The 24,624-nt window shown below is 42.1% G+C and overlaps 1 protein-coding gene across 4 annotated transcripts in view; it reads right to left on the bottom strand.

The window, feature by feature from the left end:
* The window catches only part of FAM13A (family with sequence similarity 13 member A), a 117,687-nt gene extending 95,422 nt beyond the window's left edge, over positions 1 to 22,265 (bottom strand). For all 4 annotated transcript variants that reach the window (XM_084204843.1, XM_084204845.1, XM_084204844.1 and 1 more), the window contains exons 1-4: positions 22,143 to 22,265; positions 19,416 to 19,605; positions 16,593 to 16,802; positions 7,602 to 7,782 (exon numbers count right to left, since the gene is read on the bottom strand). In XM_084204843.1, coding sequence (XP_084060969.1) covers positions 7,602 to 7,782; positions 16,593 to 16,802; positions 19,416 to 19,605; positions 22,143 to 22,169 — 608 coding nt within the window. In that variant the 5' untranslated portion in view covers positions 22,170 to 22,265. The remainder of the gene's footprint in view (positions 1 to 7,601; positions 7,783 to 16,592; positions 16,803 to 19,415; positions 19,606 to 22,142) is intronic.
* Positions 22,266 to 24,624: the final 2,359 nt, after the last annotated feature.

The following is a 24,624-nucleotide window of genomic DNA, read 5'->3' as shown; positions in this document are numbered from 1 at the left end:
AGTTACCTACTGGCAACAGCTAACACAAAAACCTCTACCTTGTTGAAAAACAGCCCAGTCTATAGTTTCCACAAAGCACAAAACCAGTACTTAATTTCTGCCCAATTCCATTACTTTCTTGCCCTCTCTTCCCCACACTACCTTGTCAGTTAAAATTTATTAGATCAAACCTGTGAAAAATCCAACATCCTATTCTGAACAATTCTGTATGAGTAGGGTGAGACACATACGCAAAACACAAGGCTAAAGCTCATGGCTTCAGTCTTTTTTAACACCTCTCTCTGAGTGTAACTAAGCAAAGGATCATGAAGTGATTTATTTTAATGGAAATTTAACATATTTTATTCATTGCCACCTCTCTGCCACATTAACAGGCATATTTAACAAAGTTTCTAATATATTTCTCCTATAATTGCTATTATTAGACCTCAATCATGATAAGGGCGATTACACTCTTTGAGCTCTCCATGGTGACATTTTCCTTTCAACAAATATATTCTGAGCTGAAGATAAGTTTATATTATGAGCCTACCCTACCCTGCCTATTTATACAAAGTAAACCCCATCTGCTGCCACACTGCATGATCTACCAATTTGACTAGACTTTTCCGAAAATGCATGTAAAAGAAAATTAGCATTTTACTTTAGCTCTTCTCATTCTGAAAAGTCATGACATCTACAAATGTCACTTCAACTGACTAGAAAAACCCAGATCTGTGAGAAAATATTCTCTCACACTTCCGCTTTCCTGATGCACACCCTACTCCTTGGAAAATTTTCATGACCATTTGTGAAGATCTTGTTAAAACATCACAGTATAAAACTGTTCATAGTCATGGCTCCCTTATGTCTATTTTCATGTTAATTAGGCACTACAACTGTGATGCTTTGAGAGTTAGACACACAATTTCCTCCAGTTACAAAATCCTCAACAGAAGGACTTCAACCCCTTCCAGTCACATACGTACAAATTACTTCAGGAGCAGCACCAGAAACCTACCACAAACACCAGAAGGATGCCATAAACCTGCAATTTCTATGGTTATTTCTAGCAGAAAAAGTGTTGATAAGTTCAGATCTATCTTAGCAATTTGAATTCGAAAACTCCCACTGAAGTTATCACAGTGGCTTGCAAAGTCATCAGCACATACACAGCACAGGCAGAGCAGGAGCAAATTCCCTAGTGTGCCCTCCCTTAGATTCCACAGACGCCTGCCCTACCCAGAGAGATGTTCTGAAGGATCTGTGTGAAAAGCATTAAATATTTGGAAAAAATGTGCCTTGTCTAAGTGAGACACCAGCATTAAGAGTTTCTGACATAGTTAAGGAAGGGTGAAGGGCAAAGGTGCATCAGTACCACAAATTTTGCAGGATATAAAAACCTGAAATTATTGCTGAAGTCATTTTAAAGCAGAAAAAGCAGTAGTTCTCAAAACTAAAACATTACTTGATAATCAGATCAGGCTGTCAGCTCTTCATTTCAAAATCTGATAACCAGCAGCATTTCACACTTCTGCACTATGTCCTAGCAGCATGGCTGGCCCACCCAGGGCAGCTCCATGGAGCTCCTGCCCGTGTAGACACCACACCCACGTGTTCTTCAGGTTTTCCAGACTGAGTCCTTGTCTCTTCTACAGGGATGCTCAGGAAAGCTTCTCTCAAAGGGTTAAACCACAGCAAGGCTCTGTATCCCAGCTTTTACTCAGAAGCAAAGTGACCTGAGGTCAGATTAACTCACTGTAAAAGAATTCCTTACATCCCAGGCATTTAGTTAAATGAATTTACCTCAGGGTCCCTGTAAACAAGCTGTAAGAGGCTGAATGCAGAGTGGGCTTTCCAGACAGTGAACCTCCAGACTCCAATGAGAGCAGTGCAGTGACACACAAAAACATGACTGCACGTGGCACAGGACAGGCATCACTACAAGGCTCTGTCACCATCCACCGCACCTGGGAAACTTGCTTCCAGTGGCCAGGAGGACCTGGGAAGTAGTAATCTGTCTATAATGAGCTGAACTGAGGTCACTGAACTGATTTCCCCAGGCAGCAACTGCTGACAGTTCCCTGTCACAACTGAGAACCCGAGATTTCCATGTGAAAGGGTCATCTCATTACGAATTCCCAACAGAGCTTGACCCCACCCTGTCTGAGATGAAAGATGCAAATTACCATTTCCCCAAGTGGCTCTGCAGAAGCAGCTTGCATGGAATGACAGCACTGTAATCCTAATTTACAATCACAGGGGGCTGTATGCTCTATAAACTACTTTTGCTGCTTGTACAGTACCTTTTGTAAAGAAACACCACAGTGTCACCTTAACATTCTCCCAGAGAATCCTGCCAGAAATATGGGACTCAAAGGAAGGAAACACTACATGGATTTTTTGTTTCTCCAGCCCCAGCAAAACATTTTCATTAGTACCTCAGATGCCCATGAGTCCCTCAACAAGCACAAGTGGAGATTTTGAGAGCTGAGTTGCAGTAATTTATAGAGGTTATAACTCAAGGCAGTCTGTCCTGTGCCTCTAGGTGGACTTCACTGCGTCTGTAACAGATCCAACCTTGTGGCCAGAACTCGTCCACTTCAGGTGATGAAAAGGATTTGTCCTGACACACCAGTCCACAAACTGGTGCAGCAGAAAACAGGCACATATTCATGTCTGCAGACTCTGCTGCAAGATCATAGTCTAATAAATAACTAAAGATACAGCAATGCTCACTTGAAACAGTTGTTCGCCTCAGTCTGTGTGACTTGTTTACACGCTCTGCACCATCTGCAGCCTTACCAATCTGGGTGAAATGCAATGACAGATACAACTACTGAGATTTTGCTGAAGTGTTTTAGCTCCTGTGATACTGGAGAAACCTGGAAAGTCGAATCTGGGGCATGTACCTGCCTGCCTGTTAAAATCTGTTCCAGATTATCTTCTCTAGGATCAGATTTATTAGCCTAAGTCAACTCGGTAATTCTGCTCTATCAGCATTGCTTGCAAAATAACAAATAATTCATAAAAAATAAGAAAACAACTGCACATAATGAATGATAATAATTAATAATAAAATGCAAAATGCAGACAACACAGGTAACACAAAGCAGTTAGAGCCATGCTGCCACAAAGGCTTTACTGACTGGCTTCATTTATATGCAAAATCTTTTGCTTCAGCAGAAGTTCCATTTTTCATCACGAAATTACAGTGGCAGTAGGCATCTTAGAGAATGCAACCAACACAAAGGGGGGCAAAGGGCAGTCCATAGCCTAACATCCCCTTACAAAGTACATTGCTCTCATCTCCAAATATTTCAAAGCAGAGGCTCTTCAAAAACTCTCCTTGTGATTGCATTTGAGCTGAACTGCTGAGCTCAAATATTCATGAGTATTTAATTTGATTATGGATGAGAATGTTTATAGCCTTGCTATATTATACTTGATGTTTTAAACTGTCATTATAGGCTCCAGCATACTGAATACTTAGGAAGAATTCCTTTGCAGAGCTGGAAAATGCAGTATTTAAAATCTATGTGAACTCTGTAAGAAAGGTTACGACTGCATGCTCCAATTTGCAATAATTCACGTTTAAACAACAATGTTCAGTACTCAGTTTGCCCCCAGTCCTGGATTGCCATTTGTTTTGAAGACTGATGCAGGATTGGGGCTGCACTGCCTGAAAACAAAGCCCATCTACATAATGTTCCAAAGGCCAACATTACTCACTGAGAAATATTAATTCAGGCCCTCTGTTTTCACTTCAGTTTTGTATACCCAATCCATGCAGGCTCCAAGGCTGCTAGAAACTAAGGTAAGATATTCATGCATAACTTCAGATCAAATTTTAATTACTTCAAGTTCAGCATCCCTGAAATACCTACATCTACCCTACAATCTACCATTTTCTCCATATCCAAAGATAATATACTTGTCTTGTTACCCTTTGTATTACAGAGTCATCATACATAAATAACTGCATCTAACTCCAGCATTTTCACTGAACACCTGCATTTGCCAGACATTTTTGGGGGGATGGAGTAATCCCTCACAACACAATCTCTGTTGGAATGAAACATAACCAAGTTCATTAGGCCTTGAATGATGGAGGCCACAAGCAGAGACGATTGCTTGAGAGAGAGCTGCAAAAAATGGTGCAAGCGGATCTTCTGATTACATCTGTAATGGTAGACATGGTAAGACATGGTAAGACAACCTCATGTCTTACTATGCCAACCAAAGGACAGGATAAGGGCAGCAGCTCCTCTGACACCCAGCTCCTGGAGAACAGAGAGGAGGAAAGAAAACCCATCTGGTCCTCTCCATTTCAGCACAAGCTGTTAGAGCCAAACAGAGCTCACATAGCAGGCCTTAACTAAGGCTATGTCTCTCCAGGAGCTGAAATTCAGGTCAATGGACAATAACTTCCTCCAGAAGTAACCACGCTGCAAATGTTAATATTCTACATAGATTAGCCCAGCGACAGAAAAGACAGCTATTTTTGTTCCTTCGTGCTTGTAGCTCCTCCAGGGCTGTATTTCTCAATATACTTGACCTTTGCCTTCCATCACAATAAATCTGAACAAACCAAATTGGGAGAAAACAGTGAACCAAATCTCCAATCTTTTTTTGAGCTGTTTGACCTTGCCCTTTACATGTTCTAGTATCTTACATCACATTTCATTACAAGGAATGCAAATAGCCATTTTTTCCCTTCAACTCATTAGAAATACAGAAAGCACAAGATAATCTTTCTTAGAAAAGCATCAGTGCAGTTTGTCAAACAGCAAGTAAGGAAGCAGGGGAAGTACTGGATAAGATAAAAGCAATAAGGGTTGAAGGTTTAGGAGATGGGATACATTACAGAGGATATGATGTAGAAAAACAGAATGAGATTAAGAGAATTAAAATGAAGTCTAAATACCTGGAAAGTGGCCAGGCAGCATGATTTATTCAACCATTAAACAACTTTACTTATGGAGTAGGAGATACTATGCTTAAGTAGCTAAATTGTCACTAAAAATACCTTGCCAAAAGAAGTCCTTCACTTTTAGCAGATGGGCTTTATCTTCTCTGACACTGTGCCTTAACTACACAAACTGACATTAATTTTAGACACGAGTGTGAATTTCTGACAGAAAAATCTCAGTTCTCCCTGCATTGGCAGTGTAATTGCTGACAAGCTGAGCCTTCTCTCCTCATCGTGGAGAAACCCGCCATGCACTGCTCGGAACAAACAATGCAAAGCAAGAGGAGCCATCACTTCAGCCTCCTGCCAATATTTCATTTCTGCAGCTTCTCCAGGGACTGCCTGCAGCCAGTAGAGACAGCTCTTGCCAAGTAGGCTTCAGGCAGCCTTAGCTCTGAAATGTATTCTGAGGATCTCCTTCTGGATGCTTAGCCAACCAACTGGTTAAGCCCAATACCTAAAAACAGTGCTGCAAGTTCTTTTCTCCCCCTGTAAAATCTTTGTTGGTACAGATAGTCACAGTTCCAGCAATAAAAGACTGCATCCATTAATATAGGAGAAAAGGGTATTTGAACTGTTGCTCACAATCTTTGGGTCTGGACCACAAGACTGAACTGCCCTGAAAAGATCAAGATCTGATAAAACACATAGTTGAAACACCAGATGGTGACACTTAGTTTAAATAAAAATCTACATGCCTAATTCTAATCAATTTGGGTCTTTAAAAAACTCATTAGCCAATTTGGTAAATGTGAAGCCTTGCTTTCAATGCCTCTTTTGCCACATGAGCATTTATTTCAAGGTATCACATCTGCTGGGCTGGTTACGCTCACATCCAGACTCATGAGCGTTTGGTTTCTCACCTCCAGTGGACTCTGCCTTCCTCAGTCTTCTGCAATGGAATGAGGTGTTACCACCTCTGTACCTTACAGAAACAGTTCTATCTTTTCCATGCTGTCTTAGGAGCAGAGATCAGTTGTGGCAACAACTGTAGAGCTTTTAACACATACACTTTGGTTTAATATTAGGAACACCAACTGCAATTCTCTGCATTCTACACCAAAAAACATGCACAGCTAAGTTTTAAATTCTCCTGAAAGAAATGATGAGTAAACTAAAAATTATTCTAATAGCCACTTGGGAGCTTGAGTCATAGAGATTTAGCCATTGAATTCAAATTCTTCTAATTACTTTGTTCTGAACTCTGCTAATACATTTAGACAGGAATTCCCAAACCACCCATATGAATGCAAGTTTAAAAAATTGTTTTGCTTTTCCTTGTCAGAAATTCACAGTATTGTGCTTCCAGTAATTCTCATATTCATGCATCCCCATGCATACTACTGTCTTTTGAGCATTTTTTGTTTCAGAGAGGCAAACAATTATTTTAAAAATATGCTTTATCTTTTTATACTAACACAGCAAATGCTTTAATCCTGAAATTCACCTTCATCATCCACCAGCAACATCGTAAGATAAGGCAGCCATAGAGTCACTAGGACAAGCTTTAGTTTAAGTGTCTCATTCCTCCATGTTCTCTCCCTAACCAATGGAAAAAGATATGCTCCTTGAAAAGACAGCAGGCAACATCTAGCCTAGGTACAAGGAACGGTCTCAACATATTACAGGAACCTAATTTCTGTTTTCTCTCTTTAAATAAATCTATGTCTTTACAAGAGGAAACTCAGGGGGATAGATTAAATTAATTGCTTCATGCGACTAAGTTTTACTAAACAACTCAGTATTAGTCCAGAGTGATATTTTACAAAAATCCATACAAATGCAACATTGATACAAGGAACTCACTTGTCTCTTCTAGGTGATATCACACATCTTTCAAGACTGATGACTGAACTAAACTGGTTAGGTGTCTCCCATGTCAAAGACCTTGGATGCCAGCCAGTTGGCTCATTGCAGAGGCAAAGATGCTAATGCTGCACTGCAGTGACTCCACAGAAACTTTCTCACTCAGGAGTGTTCTTGCATCTGGAAATAACTGTCCTGGCTACTGCTGCAAGCTCCACCAGCACGTGAAACACGTCTTCAGCACAAGCACCCAGGAACTGTGCCCAGTCAAAGAACCCAGTAAAGCTACTGACTCCAGTAAGGAGTTTTAAGAGACCAGTGGACCCCCACAAGCTCCAGAGCAGTTTCTAAATACACTAGAAGGACAGAGAGACCAGAATTATCAGCATCTGAGAGCAGACACCAGATCACAAGGCCAAACGTGCAGACAGTATGCAGTATCTATCTCTAGAAATCATATAGCACCTGGGTGCTGCACTGGAGTCCTTCTCCACCAAGGATCCTTTGTCAAAGCCTTGTGGAGAGAAGCACTCATATTAACTGATAGCAAAGGAAGAAACCTGCATGAACACACAAGCTCCTTGCACTGACACAGTCTGAAGACCTTTCACTGTTATACTTCTGCTCTGCTACCAAAGCAGCAATACAAAACTGATAAACAGTTTAGCAAACAGCAAGAGGAAATGGGAGAGCAACTCCACTTCCATTTGGCTCAAAAATAGCTTCAGCACTGAAGTTTAACAGAGAGCCCCAGTCACTGCCTCCATCTGATCACCCTGACAAAGTAGATTTTTGACTTAACATTTCTGCCAGCAAACAGGGCATAGTAAAAAGCCCAACTTACTGAAAGCAGTTTGGTCCAAATACAGTGGCAAGATTGCAAAGATTCATCTTGTTCTCTATGTGATGTTCAGCAACCTTTAGCAGGAACTGGCACAGGTACTTCAGGAGGCAGTAATGAGCATCAGGCAGTTCTTTAAGGAGTTCTTTCAAGTAACTTTCCTTCTGTATGTCGTTTCTAGAGTCTAGGAAAAAGAAGAGAAGAAAAAACATGGATATGGTTTTCTTCATTGCTGCCAACTTAATTACATGGGTGAGCAAGCAGTGGGAGCTAAAATTTACTCCTACTTCTGCTCAGAGACACACAATTCCTCCGTCCTCCTCAGGGAATGTGAATGTTTGTCCTGAGGCTCATCCTGGCCACCAAGGGTGCCATTTCACTCTTACCTTTATGCTGTAACCTTTTTCCTGAGCAGATTGAGCAGTTACTAACAGTCTGCTAAGAGCTTCAGAGCATGTTTATCCCCACCTGGCACAGCTAAATCTGCTTTAACTCCCTCTCTACCAGACCTTCAGATTCCATGCTCCTTCTGGATGTCGTCCCTACTTCCCAAGCCCTTCTCACACTATTAGTTTCCCTTCCCATGAAAACCTTCAAAAATAAGAAAGCAAGAATGGTAAAACAGTGGGTCTCCTGAAATGCAGTGTTATAACAGCACTACAATAGCTTCTGTGGGTGAAAACTCTGCTACATATTCAGGAAGGAGTCTTCCTTATGGGAAACAGACCATTCTGGGCACTGCCACACTCCAAAACAACTCAAAATGTGGCCTCATGTTAGAGAGCAGCCTTGTTATACCGAACAATCTGCTAGAATTTAGGTCTGGATAAAAGTTTTCCATATTGAACTGAGTCACATCCAAGTATTTAAGTAAAAATTGCATGAACTTCACAGAGGCTGTGTTTATACAGATCCAGGTGGTGAACACAAGCTTGGCCTCATACACAGCTTCTGCTTAACTGTGTCCTGCTGCTGGAATTGAATTCACGTGCAAAATTTTTTGCTCCCCTCCTCCGTCCCAAAAACACCTTCCAAAGAGTGATTTGTACCCCTCAAAATCTTGGATTTACATTTCAGCAGAAGCAAAGTTTTTAAAACAAGTCAGTATTGTTTTCCCTTCATACCAAAACAGGATGTGTTAGTCATGCAAATATTAATTTCTACTCTCCACAAAAGTGAAATGTTACTGAAACTTTCATATATGGATGAAAACCCCAAGCACCCTGCAACATCATTTTCAGACAGAAGACCTCATGCCCTGAAGGTTTTCCACACCCATCTAATTATAAGCAGTGTCCATTAGCATGAGGCCATCTGTGCATTTCTAGTACTTTTTTTCCTTATTTATCAGCCTTATGAGTTGCTGTTGCTGCCCTGCTGTATGCCCTGCTATCAGCATGCAGAGAAGACTGGCAGGAAGGCATCCCATGGCTTGTGTTGCAAGAAAAAAAGAACATTTTACATTTGTTTCATGGTTTTTAGAGAGAAAAAAAGGAAGGCAAACAAAAATCTTTGAACACCGCTCAATGTATGCATTAACACTTCAGAAGTCTTGTCTTTGTTTTTACCTTTCATTTCCCAGAAATATTCAGGGCTGGGCTGAACAGCGTTTCAGGAGCAGAGTGCTTTGAAAAGTGGCTAGCTGCAATATTATTTCTGTTTTATAATCAGACATTTTTTGTGGCTAATAAACAGGATTTATCCTGCAAATAAATGGCAAACAAATGAGGCTTTTTATGTACTTATTTGCCACTTCATACAGCTGAAACTTGAGGGACTTATCTGCTTCCAGGCTTAGAATACCTGCCTTTCCAGACATGCCTAATACTGTAGATGGCAAGAAAGACTTTTTATGTTTTATATGCACGGTGAATTCACTTTTGTATGTCTGTTTCTGTACCACAGACTTAGTATGAATTCCTTCATCACAGCAGACCAAATGCCAGTCAAATTACAGGACCAAACATTTTAACCAACTGACTAACTACATCCTTTTCTTCCACAGATAAGAAATTAGCTCCTTCAGAAAAGCCAAATATCAAATATGCATGAAGCAGATGAGGAAAAAAAAATCTTATCTGCTTGCTTATCACAACCTTTTTTACACTTACAGAGGAAAAAATCCTCATGACTTTGCTACTACCAATCAGCTTGGCAACAGCAAGAAATCTGATCCATTATTGCAGCAAAATTCAGGAGGCTTCTGAAGGCTATATTAAATGGAATAACAACAAGGAATTTCAGTGCATTTGTATTTGCACTTATCAAAGTGGACTGTACAGTCTCTGACTTGATTACTAATTATCTTTTCATGAATCTTAAAAGAAAACAAAACACAACTAATTTCCATGTAGCCAAAACATACTCCTAACATACTTTTCTTTAGATAACAAAGCAACTAGCACAGTGTTTTCTCCTACAAATTGCTTGCAGTTATGATAAGGAAAGCCAAAGCCACCTCTCAGAAAAAATGTACCTCTTCCATCACCATCACCCCGTCATCTAATTAGGGAATGCCCTTGATAACTAATTGCCTCTCTGAGTCTCCCTTTGGGAGTTTAGACTGATGGGTACTTTTTCATTTACTGGAGGAATTTCCATCCCTTCCAAACTAGGAAGATGCTATTAACCACCACAAAACATTCCAAACACAGGTTTGCACTCTGACAACAAACAAAGCTATTGGGCCCATGGCCTTTAGTACTATTTTCTGGGTAGGATGTCCCTGTTCATTAACCATGATATTTTTGGGGTATGAGTCAACATCAAAAATATTATTGCTGGGCATAGTCAAACCTTTGTTCATTTCTGTACTTTCAAGAACAGACACAGACACCACATCACAAGATCATGAGAAATTACCCTAATTGAAGGATGCAGAGACACTGAGTAACATGAGGCAGCAAACCCCATTTACTGAGCCATCAAGTTCCTTCTCTTTGTGTAATATAAGAAAGAAAATAGGCCTTGCTCTGTCCTCCTTCTCCAGTAAAAAGACAAGGGAAGAAATCAAGTTTTTCTTCCAAAAGAATCCAAAAATCAGAATTTGTTGATTGTTCTGCTGATGACATTTCATGGAATTCAGCTTTATTTTTAAAAATTGCTTTAATAATTTGTGGTGAATCTAGACAGTGACATGCATCCTCAGTATTCCAGGCACTTTGTACAGTTTTTAGGACAAGTCTACTACTGCTATCAATTAATGTCTTCCTTCAAATATTACAGCTTTTCAACTTATTAGAGAGCAAAAACAGTCTTGAGTCATAACAACAACCCACCCATTCTTTGGAGCATTCCTCCTCCTTTTTAGTTTGTTTCAAAGTGAGTCACTAAGGTTTACTGAACTGGTAGTGATTATCAGAAAAGCATCAGAGCACCAGAGTGGTTTATTCTACTCATGATTTTCAAGCACAGCATATCCAGTTATTTTGCCTAGGGGATAAGGAGGAAAATAAGAATGAAGGCTAAGAGGAAGGCGCTCCCAAGGCAGACAAAGTAATTCAGTTTTTTATTTTGGGAGCCTTCCAAAAGCCATGTGCAATAGACAGCATCTCAGCTAAGGCCTGCAAGAGAAGCCTAGCTAGATGTGCAGTCAGCAAGGGTTTGAAACCAAGAATGAATCCAAGAGTGGATTGGGCCGAGGAAGGGAACAAAACCAGCAGTCTCAGGCCATGTCTAGGCTCAGCAGCCTGAGGACACAAAACACAGAGGATCAAGGAAGCCAGCAAGGGCAGCTGGCACCTCACTGCTGAACTAGGGACTCATTACTGAGGAACGAGTCAAGGAGACAAATGAAAAGGACAGGCAATATCTCTAAAAATGTTAATGAACTAGAAACAGGAGTCTCAACAGTGTAGGAGGTACAGACACATCTGTGAGGGTGTTTTCAGTCTCTTCATTTCAGCATACACCCACAGCTCGCAACAAGAGGGAGATATTTTCCAATAGTTCATGCTATTTCTGAACATATTGAGTGTCTCTGACATACTAGATACACAATTTAATTCCCCAATTCATCTCTGTTCACGTTACTCCTTCATGCTGCCTGAACTTCACTAAATATATGGAATTCATGCAAACAGGTGTGCATAATTGTTTTGCTCAAGTCTCAAATGGTCTGACCCCAAACAACTCCAGTCCGGAAGCACTGAAGCGACATTATCACAGTGCCCTAGCCAATTATCTGTGCTGTGAGGTGAGCAAGAAAGGCAACTGCTCGGTGTCATGCTACCACTGCATAGCTTCCAGCTGCCTTGCATGCTACCAGAGCGGAGGGTAGACAGAAAAGCTTGCATCTGTCAGCAGTTCTCAATGTGCCCTGGGAAGCTGCTCTTTGGCACAGAGGCAGCAGGTTGTGCACTGCAGTACCAAGGCACCCACTGGGCTGCGGGAGGAATGAAAGCTTTTCTTTCCACCTCTGCAATCTATGGGAAGTGGGACTCCAGTCTCTCTCTGCCAAGAAACAATCTGCTTCAGACACCATCCTTCAGACATGATCCTTCCCCAGAGGAAAAAAAAAAATCATGCCTTATTGCCTTCAGGAGCAGAAATGTTGTAAGCCCTGCTCATAAGAAAGCTGTCACCACAATCCAGCTTGAGACACCTCACTCTCTATCATTGCAGCACTTTGCAGCGCTGTATTTATCCTTCACTCCAACTTCCTGGAGGAACAGCACACTTCTTTTGCAACTCTGCTGAGTGTCATCTGCATAAAAATCCAGTTCCAAGAGTTTTTACTGCATAACGAATGTCACCATCACATGGAAAACAGAACTCATTTCTCTGGCTTGGAAACACTGATAACACTAAAATGACCATAAAAGCCAAAGGAAAAGGTTAAAATCATGTCACCAGAGCGTGGAGAATCACAGATATCTAATTAATCAGATTTCATGCACTGCTGCAGTTACCATGGTGTGAGAAACAATTCCCAGTTTTAAAAATTTCAAAGGTTTATTAAACCTTAACAAAATACAACAAAGGACTGAATAAAGAAAAATTACAGTGCCGGGAATCCCAGTGCTGGGACTAAGCTGCCATGTGCTCACCCACAAAACAGCTGCTCCACCTTTTATACCTCTGGGGTTGCAAAAAGTAACCCTAGCCCTTCCCAAAGTCTGCAAATCAACTCTTCTTTGCGGTCCACTGGTGGAGATTGCTTTCTTGCAGCTTGATTGGGGTCAGGTGTTGTCATCCTGTGCCTCCTAGTAACAAGCCTGCTCTCGTCCCAGCTGCCCTGTGCAAGGGGCAGAGGTGCCCACCCTCCCTCCACATGTCCCAACTACCAGTGGCAACAACACAAGGGGGAGGGGAAAGGGGATTATGGGGAGAACAGAGGACATCCAAACAACAAATCGCAACAACATCAATAAAATTTCTCATAACATACACATAATATTCATCCCTTAACTGTGAGAGCCAACCACCTCATGAGCCATCTATAACAATGGTTAAAAGGTCAGCTCTCATCTATTCATTTTTGCAGATTGAAATTTGACCTCTAAAATCCCCCAACACAAGCCGTATTTTTGGTTCTGCTTGTCCATGTAACTCAAGCAGCTGCTGGCTACTGAGCGTTCTGTAAACTGACTTGTTGATCCAGAAGGGAGCTGCTCGTTCCCTTCCACTGTCTCCCATCCCTCTCCCTGAAAAAGGCAAGGCTGTTCACAGGCACCAGACAAAACCATGCCAGTCATCACAGGCAGTGAGCAGAAGGAGGAGGTATGTGAAATAGAACTCACATCTTGCTGCTGCCCACTGAAAAAATATAAATTCTATGGGATGAGCAATGTCAAGAAGCCAGAGTGATGAAATAGTATTAAACTTAGTATTAGACTGAGTAAGAAAGGAAGACAGAGTCCATATTTCACTGTACCTCCACTGGAGGAGGAAATGAAACAACAACAACAAAAAAGAAATGTAGTACAGTAGCACTTTGTCTTGATGAAAGCAAGTGACCTGTGAAAGGGGTAAGAGCTGGGCGTACAGTTCCTAGTACGTACGGATGTCTTAAGAGTCAGCGATCACAATACAGAAGATAAGGAATGAAAAGCCAGAGGGAATAAACAAGCTCAGGCAGGGACTGCTGTATGGGAGATGCTAATTTCTTGCTGAGGCTTCTCAAAGTACAGCCCATTTCACACAGTTCTGCTCTGCAGTAAAGCTTTAGCCACAAAAGAGATTGTGATGGACGTTTTTCACCCCAGAACTTCCCGTAAGGAGCAGGCTTTATTTGTCAGGCACTGTGAGGAGACCAAAGGTCACTATCAGTGTGTCCCTGGCCTGTGCTTGCAACACACATCTCTGGCCCTTCCCATCTCCCACTGTCACTGTCCTTCTCCAAGGACACAGAGAATTCCAGCACACAGCACAATACACAACATGATGTTTTATGGAACTGCATAGTCTTGGCATTATGATGAATATTAATTTAAACAAAAGTACTAATTTAAAAGTATTAATTTAAACAAATTTATTTAAATTAAATTTAATTTAATTTAAAAGTATTAATTTAAACGAAAGGATTTGAGGGCAGCATGCAGAGCTCTGTTTCACACAACACCGCACAGGCTGCAGACAGCAATGCCAAACCAGCTGCATGGACTTCCTGAACACTAACAGGACAGCTCTTTCATAACAGGGCAGATTATTTCTCTTTGATTTGGTTACAAATTTGATAGCTGGAATTGAAAAGGGTTACAGCTACAGATAAAATTTGTAATTCTCAGTTCAGATACTTTTAACTAGAGGAATCATTCTCTAGCCATTTTTATAGTAAGTAATTATGTGTTCCTCTCAGGCCAAGATCTCAGCTGGCTTAAAAAATGCTGATAATAATCCCTAAAAATACACCAAAAGAAATCTAACATAATCCTAAAAAAACATTTCCCATGCAAAGCTTCAACAAGAGGGAATACAGAGGTTATGACAGAACTTGTATTTGCCTTCACTGTAGACATGTTGCAAAGTGGCTCCAGATTCAAAGTTATTTTTTAATAACCTGTTGACTCAGAAACAGTTTGACCTACTCTCTTCACAGTTTACAAAACGAACACCCAGGCATGCACTGTCCTGGTACCATTTTGCAAGCAATACCCTTGCACATACTTTGATAAGTGAACAGATAACTCCTGCAATCCTGCACAGCTGGTTGATCATTTAACTGCAAGCAAATGCCCACCTACTACTTAAACTTATCTGAACACGATGAAAATCATCAGTGGCTTTCATAACTACTAATTTATGATGTATTTTCTGGGGTGTGAAAAACCCTTCAAGTTTTCTCCAAACTTTACAAAAGCCTTCCCCTTGCCACAACAGCCAACTGGCATTTTTCAAGTAAGACTTTTTATTCCTAATCAAAATTTTAATGGCACTAAGTTTGATCTTATTGTGAAATACAGGCAAACTTAGCTATGAAGACACGTCACATTTGGATGGATTTTTGCAGATCTGGGTTCACAGGTTACACCAGTAACTTTATTTGGAAACAAGAAAATTTGGTGAGTAAATCTGCTAAGTAATGATATCCATCTCATTTCCCTAGAAAGTACTGGGGGGATTTTCCCCTTCCTGTAGGAGACAGAACAAATTAACCTTTCCACAAACACCACAACAGCCCACAAAAGACATCAGCAATTCCTGGTACAATACACCAATATGACCTTTGTGGGGGCAGAGATATGGAACAGCAAAGGTGTGACTTATTTATTTGTTATTAATTTACACTTCAGCTGTGATTCATGAGAAAGAACATAAATACAGCTCATGAGTCAGACCTAGTGAAATCTCTAAGTCCCCAAAGAAAGCACAGCAATGACCAGAAAAAAGGGACTTTCTAAAACAATAGCACCTTCCTACACAACACTTCCTGAGCGCTATCCTTGTGCCCCAGACAACTTTACTAATCAGGGAAGGTATTTTACAGTACACATACAGCCTACAGCTGAAATGTCTGCACTCAAGGTAAAGCACAAAGCTCGTCTCCAGTGCACCATCAACACTTTCTATAGCCCACAAAACAAAAGGAAGAAAGTAAACACATGGCACTATTCTCACTCCTCTTGGAAATGGCTAAACCTCCTCTTCATGGAAGGCAAGAAAAATGGAAGGCAGACCTCAAGACAAGTGTGTGAGAACTTTGCACCATCTTCCACCAGGGATGCATGTCATGTTCCTCCTCTGCATTCTCCAGTAACTTTACCCACTCACCTTGCAGCTTCTTAGGAAAACATAAAGAAGAAGTGTTGACTGTCTGCATCAAGAGAGATGAACTGTCCAGTGACCCACATGGTCAGGGAGCAGGGCCAACCACCACTTATCCCACCTACCACCACCAGAGATTGTCAGATACACATAAAGATGAATTAGATTGAAACATAACTCTCTTTAAAATGATTTCTCAACTTCCCACAGCAGAAGTGGTGGTCTTTACTATGGCTGATCCACCACTTGAAGGTGGATGAGGGGGTGTGAATAAAAGAAAAAAAGAAATCTTCCAGGTTGTGTGCTAAGACAGGGAATAGAACAGAAGGTCTGCTGTTACTTGCAAACTGGTTCTTCTTTTTGATGAAAAATCACATTACTTAGTGAGAAACAGAAACTTTGGCAGTATATTCTTTAGGCCCAATCTGACAAGCAGATGAAGTTCTCACTTCTCAGTGTCCATTACAATGAAACTGTCAGAAACCACCCTAGCAAACAGAAGTAAATCTATGTCCTAAAGAGACTGCAATTATTTTCTACAAGCATACCCGAAAAAACCAGTTGATCATTTCACTTTTTATTCAACAGATATAACTGGATTAGAAAATCATATATAGTCCAGACTTTACCAAATACATGAGAAACATTTTTTTGCCTCTTGTAACAGAACTGCATATCTGGGAGCAGGTAAGAGCCGAAGCCAAAGGAAATCAGGAACAAAGTAAGTAAACTAAGAAACCAGATATCCAGAAAGAATATTGAAGGATGAAGACTTTACCTCTCACTTACCCTGGTAAAGCTGAATGAACCTGGGACGTAAGGCAGACGTGATAACTCCATCTGGCAACTCTCTCAAAAACAGTTTCAGCAGACTGGCTGCTGAGTACACATCACCATCTTTAACGAGTTCCACCTCCTCCCCACGCTCGTACTGCAGACGCAGCTGCTCCACCACCTTCATGCTGCCATTCACTCTGAAGAGACCTTCCTGTGTCATACCTGTAATTATATATATAAAGATTGAGCTGAACCACCACGTCCCAGTGACATGATGAAACAGATGTTCTAGTTTGAATAACACACATGTAGTAATCCAAATGAGGGCAGTTAATACACCACAATATTAAAAAAAAAATATACTCTGTCCCCAGAAACCTCCTCTAGTCAGGAAGTTAGATTATGATAAATGATAAATAACAAATATTAATGACAAGCTCTTGAGGCCTGGGATACCTGCTTGAGAACTCGCAATACTTTGATGCCACTGAGTTGTCTCACACCATGAGAAATCAACTGAGACAGACATTTTCCACTGGTATATTTCAACAGAAAAGGACCCTACAAAGGACTCTACAAAACCCAACAGTTGTTTCAGTTTTGCAAGTTTCATTTTCTGCCATACTCACACATTTGGATTACTTCCAGCTTCATGTTCCAGGGCAACAGGTGCTTACCTGTGACCTATCATGAGGCAAAAACATCTCAGTATGTGCTGAGTGCAGCAGTAACTCCAGAGTGAGCTCTGCAACTTTACGGTAGTAGGAAATCTCAATAAGCAAATAATGTATCATGGACAGCACAGAGCCCAAAGGATTTCACAATGAAAAATAAAAATGGTATCAATCACTATGGGCCAGACACCCCAGCAAAGGAGATGTACAAAAAAGGAGGCTTCAACAGAGGAAACCAGACTAATCAGATTAAATTGAACAGCACTTTCTAGGCATTTGTTAAGATTCAAAACCTTCTGTGAAGACCCTAAAACTGACCTCTGTAAATTATTTTTTCTCTAGAACACTTTCACTGCAAAAATTCTCCCTTTCTAATACTGTGCCTATAGACCTGTTTGCTCTTCCTCAGAAGCATAACACTAAGAGGACTGAATATGTATTGTTTTCAACAGTTCAGACTAAACATCAAGGAACTGCAACCTGACAGAATGCTTCCAGTCCAGGAAATCAATTCTGAGGCAACAGAGTTTGTAGAGAAAAATAATCTCTTTTATTGGACTAGAAGACAAACTGCTCTAGTAAGAGGAAAATATGGACAAGCACTCAAAACATTTTACTTGACTAATATGAGATACTGCTTGTCAGAGATTGTATTCCTGCATTCCCAACAAAATGCATTCTCATGTGACATGCTGTGCTGCCATCTCGAGGGCAGAAAACACCTCATCTCAATAAAGATTTTCGGTTTTGCAGCACTTGGTGAGCAAAGGCCACAGCCCCCACACAGATCAAACTTCCTTCCCCCTCTCTCACTCATTTATGGAAATAAAGAGAGGCTAGAACATCTTAAAACCAGTAATCAGAAAGTACTAAATACAGCACAGGGAAATTTAGCTTCATCTATAAATTTGGAAATAGGCAGCTTAATGCAAACTTAGTTTAAGTATGTAGCTGCCCAACAGTCAGCTCAGCCTGGGTGTCTGGGCCTTTGTTAAAAATGCCTTCACAGTTAACTTTGCCATTAATTCACAAAAACAAACCTAACACAGACATAGGACACCCATTTCAACAACTTTCCATATGAGAGGGTATCTTTGAGATCTTGCTTGCATTTTTGAGAAAAAGAATAGTCTTTATCTTTATTGGGGCCAGATAATCAACTTGGCATTCAGAAGCCCAGCTAATCTTGCTTCAGAGTAGAAAACCTGGCTTGTTTAGTCCATATTTGGGACACAGTCGTGTGGAATCTTTTTATGGAACACAGAGCACAGCCCGCAACTTGCAGTCAAGAGTGTCGGTCAGTTTCTGCTTTTGATTAAACCCTAAATGATGGAAAGCTTTTTTCATTCTTTCTCTTCCAGTGTCCTAGCAGGCCACTTTTATGCAAGTTGAAGTGCATCAAGGAAGAGTGTAAAGATAGGATCATGTTTTAAATTTGCACTGTACCTTAATCCAAGCTAATTTTCAAACCATGTTTGCATCTATGATCTACCAAGATACAGTCATAGAATCTAAGCCTCTACAGCTGGATTATCATTATTGAATAGCTAAAAGAAAACCAGAGGGTAAAACCAGATGCAGCTCCTTGGAAGAGGACATTACCACCACAAAACCTTTTCCATTGCTGATCAAATGCCAAACAAGACATCTGTGCACCAGTGGTGCTGTAGGCTTCTGCAAGGAGACATATTTCAACAACAGCAACTAAAGTCCCATTAAATGAATGCAAAGAGAAGCTAAGAACCGAACAACTACTTACTTGAGGGGATAACTGGGATATATCTGAAAACCTGTAAGAACTTGTATTCCTTTCCAGTAATATTCTCTGATGGGATGTGTGTGTGTATGTGTGCCTGTGACTACCTCTATGCAGAAACAGTGTTAAAGACAAATGTTTTGCAAAACTTCACAAATGGAATACATTCCCTTTATAAACTGAACAGTTTGCTTAGGAGTGTGCTGCTACATAATGCTGCAGTTCACCTTTATAAACATGCTAAAATGTAAGTTCAGCATCAAGGCATAAATAAAAAAGGAAGCAAACCACATACAATAACATTCTATGCCAGTGGTTCATGCCCAAAAAAAACCCCACATTCTTCCCTTTGAAGAGTCTTACAAAAAGAGTGCTGCTAAGGAGAAGTGACTCCACTGATCTTACCGTGCTGGGTGAGGTACTCCACTATATTGCACACAACTACTGGGACTCCATTTTTGCTCAGTCCCTGCTGCTGGAGCTCCACAAGACTCACACCAAACACCTTTGGACAGGTCGTGCTCCTCTGCTTGTTCAGTGGAGACCCAGCTATCCTTTTCATGTCCTCCTTCAATCTCACAGCCGATTTGCTTTGCTTAAAGGAGTAAAGAGGGGGAAAATGGGCATTAGTCACTTCTGCTGCAGAAGGTTGTGTGGTCACCACACCAGCACACCCATCCTTATGCTCCAGCTTAAGGGTTTGGCCCCACTTCATTTTAATCCACAGAAAAAAACCTCTGTGAAGTAGGAAAGTAAAAATGAACACTAGAAGAAAACACTAAAAGAGGAACAAGAATGCAGGTAGTCTGTAGGTAAGGGAGAAAGACTTGCAGACAAGCTTGTTACTAGAATAGCAAGGAACTGGGAGTAAGCAAGCAGGAGACTGCTGTTGTTAACTCATGAAACTCGCATGGGTTACAAAAGTAACTGGACAAACACAATCCCAATACACCACCAGTAGCTCAGCTTGGCTCCAGGATGCCTGTCAGGGGAATACTCTGAGAAGGTTCACTACACTCTTCTTCCAAATATTGTTTCCTAGGGATTCATTCTGGCCACTGTCAGGTGAGATGGATCCTTATGAAAGATGCGCTGTTATGTTTAGTATCTGCTAAGTCTGAAATTTAATTACTGAGGTTTTAAGGTTAGAAAGGGACTATGTAATCTAATCACACATAACAAGGGGGGTGGAAAACCCACTGCACAATAAACCCTTAATCCCATAGGTTTTGCTGGAGGCACAACATCCTCACAAGATTTAAGTTGCAGTGACAGAGAAACCATGGGAAGATAGTTAATAAAACCCAGGCGAATCAAACAATACGTGATTAATTTATAGGATTGATAATAGGCAGAAATCTTAATCAGCCTACAGGATTGCACATTTGGGAAGACATTTCAAGGCAGAGCAGCAGCATCACCCACCACAGTTGCAATCACACTGCAGGAACTGGGAGCCACTGCTACTACAGAGCTCAATCTCTTTGTTTAAGAAGACCACCACAGGCATAGTGCTTAAAAATAAACTTACTCCTACTGTGTTTCATTAACAAACTGGTAGTAGAAACTGTACACATGGAGAATACTGTATAGTAACACTAAAAAGTGCTCAGACTCTTGCCTAAGTCTTGACACTTCACTGTGTTAAGACATTTTACCATGGCATACAGATATTATTTTATTTTAAACAGGCCTTTAAAATCTCTTCACTTGAGACACAATATTTTTACAGTAGTCTGTAAGCAGCATGAACATCTGCTATGTTGCTATTAAGCATGACTGTCCTTTCAGATATAAAATGATCTGGCAGTTCACTCACTTGGCTGTGCTTTTCTCATTAAACAGTTATTTGAGGCATATGTGTGCTCTACAGTCCCAGATCCTACACAACACTTGTGTGATATTTACGAAAGATGTTGCTTATATAAACATGACAAGTACGTTTTATTTGTGAAACAGAACCGCAATATTGCATTATTGTGACCACTTTATAAATATTTAAAATGAACAGTAGATGCACCAGTGTTTGAACTAAAATTTGACTAACATTTAAATACCACATCTTTTTTAAAGAGACATGTTCCCGTTCAGGATTAAATGAATAATAAACAATATTTATTCCAGGCAGACACATGACAAGGTAAAAAACAGATAGACTGGGTTAAATTCAGAGGACAGCAAAAATCCTTTGAGCAGTTTCTGAGCAGCTGTGATGCTTAGGGAGCTTTTCCAATTAAGGCCTTCAATTAGCCTTACAATCTTGCTCAGTTACAGGTTTCCAGCCTGTTTCAACATTTGAAAACCTGAGTCACTGAGTTGGATTTACTTAGGGAAACACACTATTTAAATCCACATGAAACCGACAGACATTTGCCATGTCCACAGAAACAAGAGGAAAATTTTGAGCTTGCTTCAGGATCTGAAGAGGCTGCGCTAACTAAGAACAAAAAGTTATGTGGTTATCCAAAATACACATCTAACCAAAATCAAAACAAAGCCATCCCCTCAAAACAGCTCTGAAACAAAGAGTTCAGTGTTGTGTTGCCTTATAGATGGGAAGATCTGACTTTACCCACAGAAAACGCGTCCAAGTACTAATGCCACTGTTGCTCATTTCCGAGACTGGGAAAGCAACTTAATCATCCCTGCACGATGCCGCCAAAAAGTTCCGCCCAGACACTTGGAAAAAAGCTATTTATACGCCACAGGGACGCACTTTTACAGCTCATCAAACAACTTTAACGCAGGGAACGCGGCAGCGCAGTAGTTCTCTGGGTTCTTTTTAAAAAAAAAAAAAAAAAAAGGAGATGGTGGGGGGGTGAACTAACTAAAAGAAAACCGCCTGGAATCATCTTTTACAAATCTCTGCCTTTCCCAAACGAGCGGCAGCTGCCGAGCGGGGAGAAGCAGAAAGAAAGAGAAAGAAGAAGAGAGAAGGAGAGAACAGATGGAGAGCGCTCGGGACGAGGAGAAGGCGCCGGGCCCGGCCCGGCCTCCCTTGCCCCGGCCCCGCCAGGGACCCCGGCGGAGGGCGGGAGGAGGAGGAGGAGGAGGAGGCTGATCCAGCCGCCATGCAGCCGCCCCGCTCCCGGCCGCGTTCCGCTGCCCGTGCCGCCGCCAGCCCCTACTCACGCGTACGGCCAGCGCCCCGGCCCCCATGCCGGCTGCCGCTCCGCCCCGGCCGCCCGCCCTCGCTGCTCTCGGCGGGCGCCTGCCGGCGGGAGCCCCGGCCCCGAGGTGCCGCCTGCCGGCCCGGCCCGCCCCGCGGGCCGCGGGGGGAGTGCAGCCGGGCCCCCGCCTCCCGCCCCAGCGGCCGGGAGGGCTCGACGGGGGCGAGTCTGCCTCCCGGAGCTTCCCCGGGTCGTGGCGGTCGGAGCGCGGGCCCCGCGGCTGCACCGGGCGGTACCCGGGCATCACCGAGGCCCCGGGCCGGGCAGCCGGGGAGCGGAGCCGCTCCGCTTGTGTGCGAGCCTGGGCTCGGGCAGAGCCGCTGGAAGTGTCGCCGCGAAGCCGCTGAGCCCAGTAACGTTAGCGGGGTGCGGGGGAACCGCAACCGCGCCCGCACGAAGGGCGAACGGAGCCGGGCAGCGGGGCCGAACAAACTCCTCTGTGCCACGGCCCCGCAGGGCGGGATGCGGGGCAGCGCCTGGCCCGAGTCTGCAAAATGTGAAGCGGCCCAAGCATTGCCCCCCGTTATGATTTTCCATCTAGGGATGTGTTGGTGAAATAAGGAAATTTTAAAGCGAAGAGTGGAGGGGAGGACACCCCACGCAGCTAGCGACTGCCAGCCGTCGCGGCAGGGCAGTGGCGAGGAGAGGAACTGTGTTGCCCCAGTGCCCTTCTCCCGGTCACTGCCGCCCGGAAGCAGTGTTTGTCCTAGAAATTCAAATTACTCTTTAAACCTGAACTGGGGAGTTGGGGCGTTTGACTTTTTTTTTTTTTTTTTTGGTGTGAGAAAAGGACGAGATACATGTGCTTATTTCTGTATCTGCTCAGATGTAAGCACTGCTCAGCAGGGCCTGAGCATCAGGGTGGGAGGGAAGGTCTTTGGAAATTGCCTCTCAGAAATACTTGACTCTGGCACAGGGACAAAAGGAAGTCTAGCCAAGTAGAGAAAAGGCGAGGAAGAAGAGCAATCTCTTTCATGTTCAGTTTCTGTTTTCCTCTCTAAGCCGCTCTAACCCGAAATTACAACTTTCCCAGTTGGTCAGTTTACAAAAGTTAGACTTAGTTAGCATTGATGTTTTAATTCCACTTTAGGACTCTCAAAGTTAATTGATATAACATCCTCCCTCCTCTTTACTGTAAGATTCTAACTTACTTTTCACATGAATCACACACAGCCCTTTTCTTCTCACTCCTAATTGCAGCTTCACCGGGAAAACCAATGACGTCCTTCATACTGTAATCCAGAGAGGGAATGATGAGAATCTGCAACTCCTTGGAGACTGCAGTGGAGCAGGTGAAGAGTTCAAACATGAACCCACAGCAGTGAACAGCAGCTACGCCATTAAGGCTTTCATAAATACGTGTTGAGAGGTAGCAGGTACATGCTCATTCTATAAAAAGCAAGACAGGAAATCAAGCTTTAGCATCTGTTTATGAGAGCCTAGAAAGTTACACTTTCTGTCCAGCCACTGGAGCACTTGGGGCTATGACAGGCTGGTAACATTTCTGTGTATTGATAAAGTCTTGAGAGAGCTGAAGTCCAGCATACTTGTTTCCTGTGTGGGAGAAGAATCAAACCCAGACTGAAACTTCCACAATTGCCTTCTTACCATCCTGATTTTACACAGGGCCAACAACCCCTGTGCAGGGCAGAGAAAGATTTACCTGAACTTTTTTTAACCCCAGCCTAGAAGTAAATGGATTCCTTCCTGCACCTTCCACTCTTCCCACAGAGACATGTTTCTATATATCCTGATCTTCTTCTCCTCCCTGAGGTGAAGCACTGCCCTTCAGGGTGAGCACTCAAAAAAAAAGGTGTGATGAACAGGGGAACCACAGTATGTGCTTCTAGTGCCACAGAAATCTGCCAAGATGCTGTGGTATTTGACTCTAGGTTGCATGTTACTCAGGAAACCTTCACTATTTTCCTGCAAATAAGTTCAGAAAATCTTTAGAAAACAAAAAATCAGAAGCAGTTTACCTATCATAGAGAAGCAGAAAATTCCCCAGACCCAACAACAAAAACACACCTCTCTATACCTCATATATATGCTATTTCATGTTTTCTGGCTAAGATGTTGCATCAAACAACTGTCTCTTCCCTTTTCTACTCTTGAGGAATGTAACACTGCATGGACAGAACAACTGCAGGATGAATATTTATGCACCTTATCATAGAATATGTCCAGATCCATGAGAACAAATGCATTGTGAAAAGTCAGTGAGACCCACAAGTTGTGTGCAGCTGGCTTTTATCCTAATTATGCCCACCTACCTTGGGTCACAGAGTTGTTTCCAGTAGTTCTCAACTACTTATTATATTTGTGTAAGAGTAGCTCAATGGCTTTTTAACATGCCTGTCTTTTCAGGACAGTCAACAGAATAAATCCACTGGCTGAGATGCACCCCTCCATCACCTTCTCTACTTCTCTACCTAACTGCTAAA

Source organism: Fringilla coelebs, assembly GCF_963513975.1.
Source record: "Fringilla coelebs genome assembly, chromosome: 4".
NCBI lineage: Eukaryota > Metazoa > Chordata > Aves > Passeriformes > Fringillidae > Fringilla > Fringilla coelebs.
Note: the sequence above shows the minus strand (reverse complement) of the source record. Positions and strands in the feature narration are given on the sequence as shown.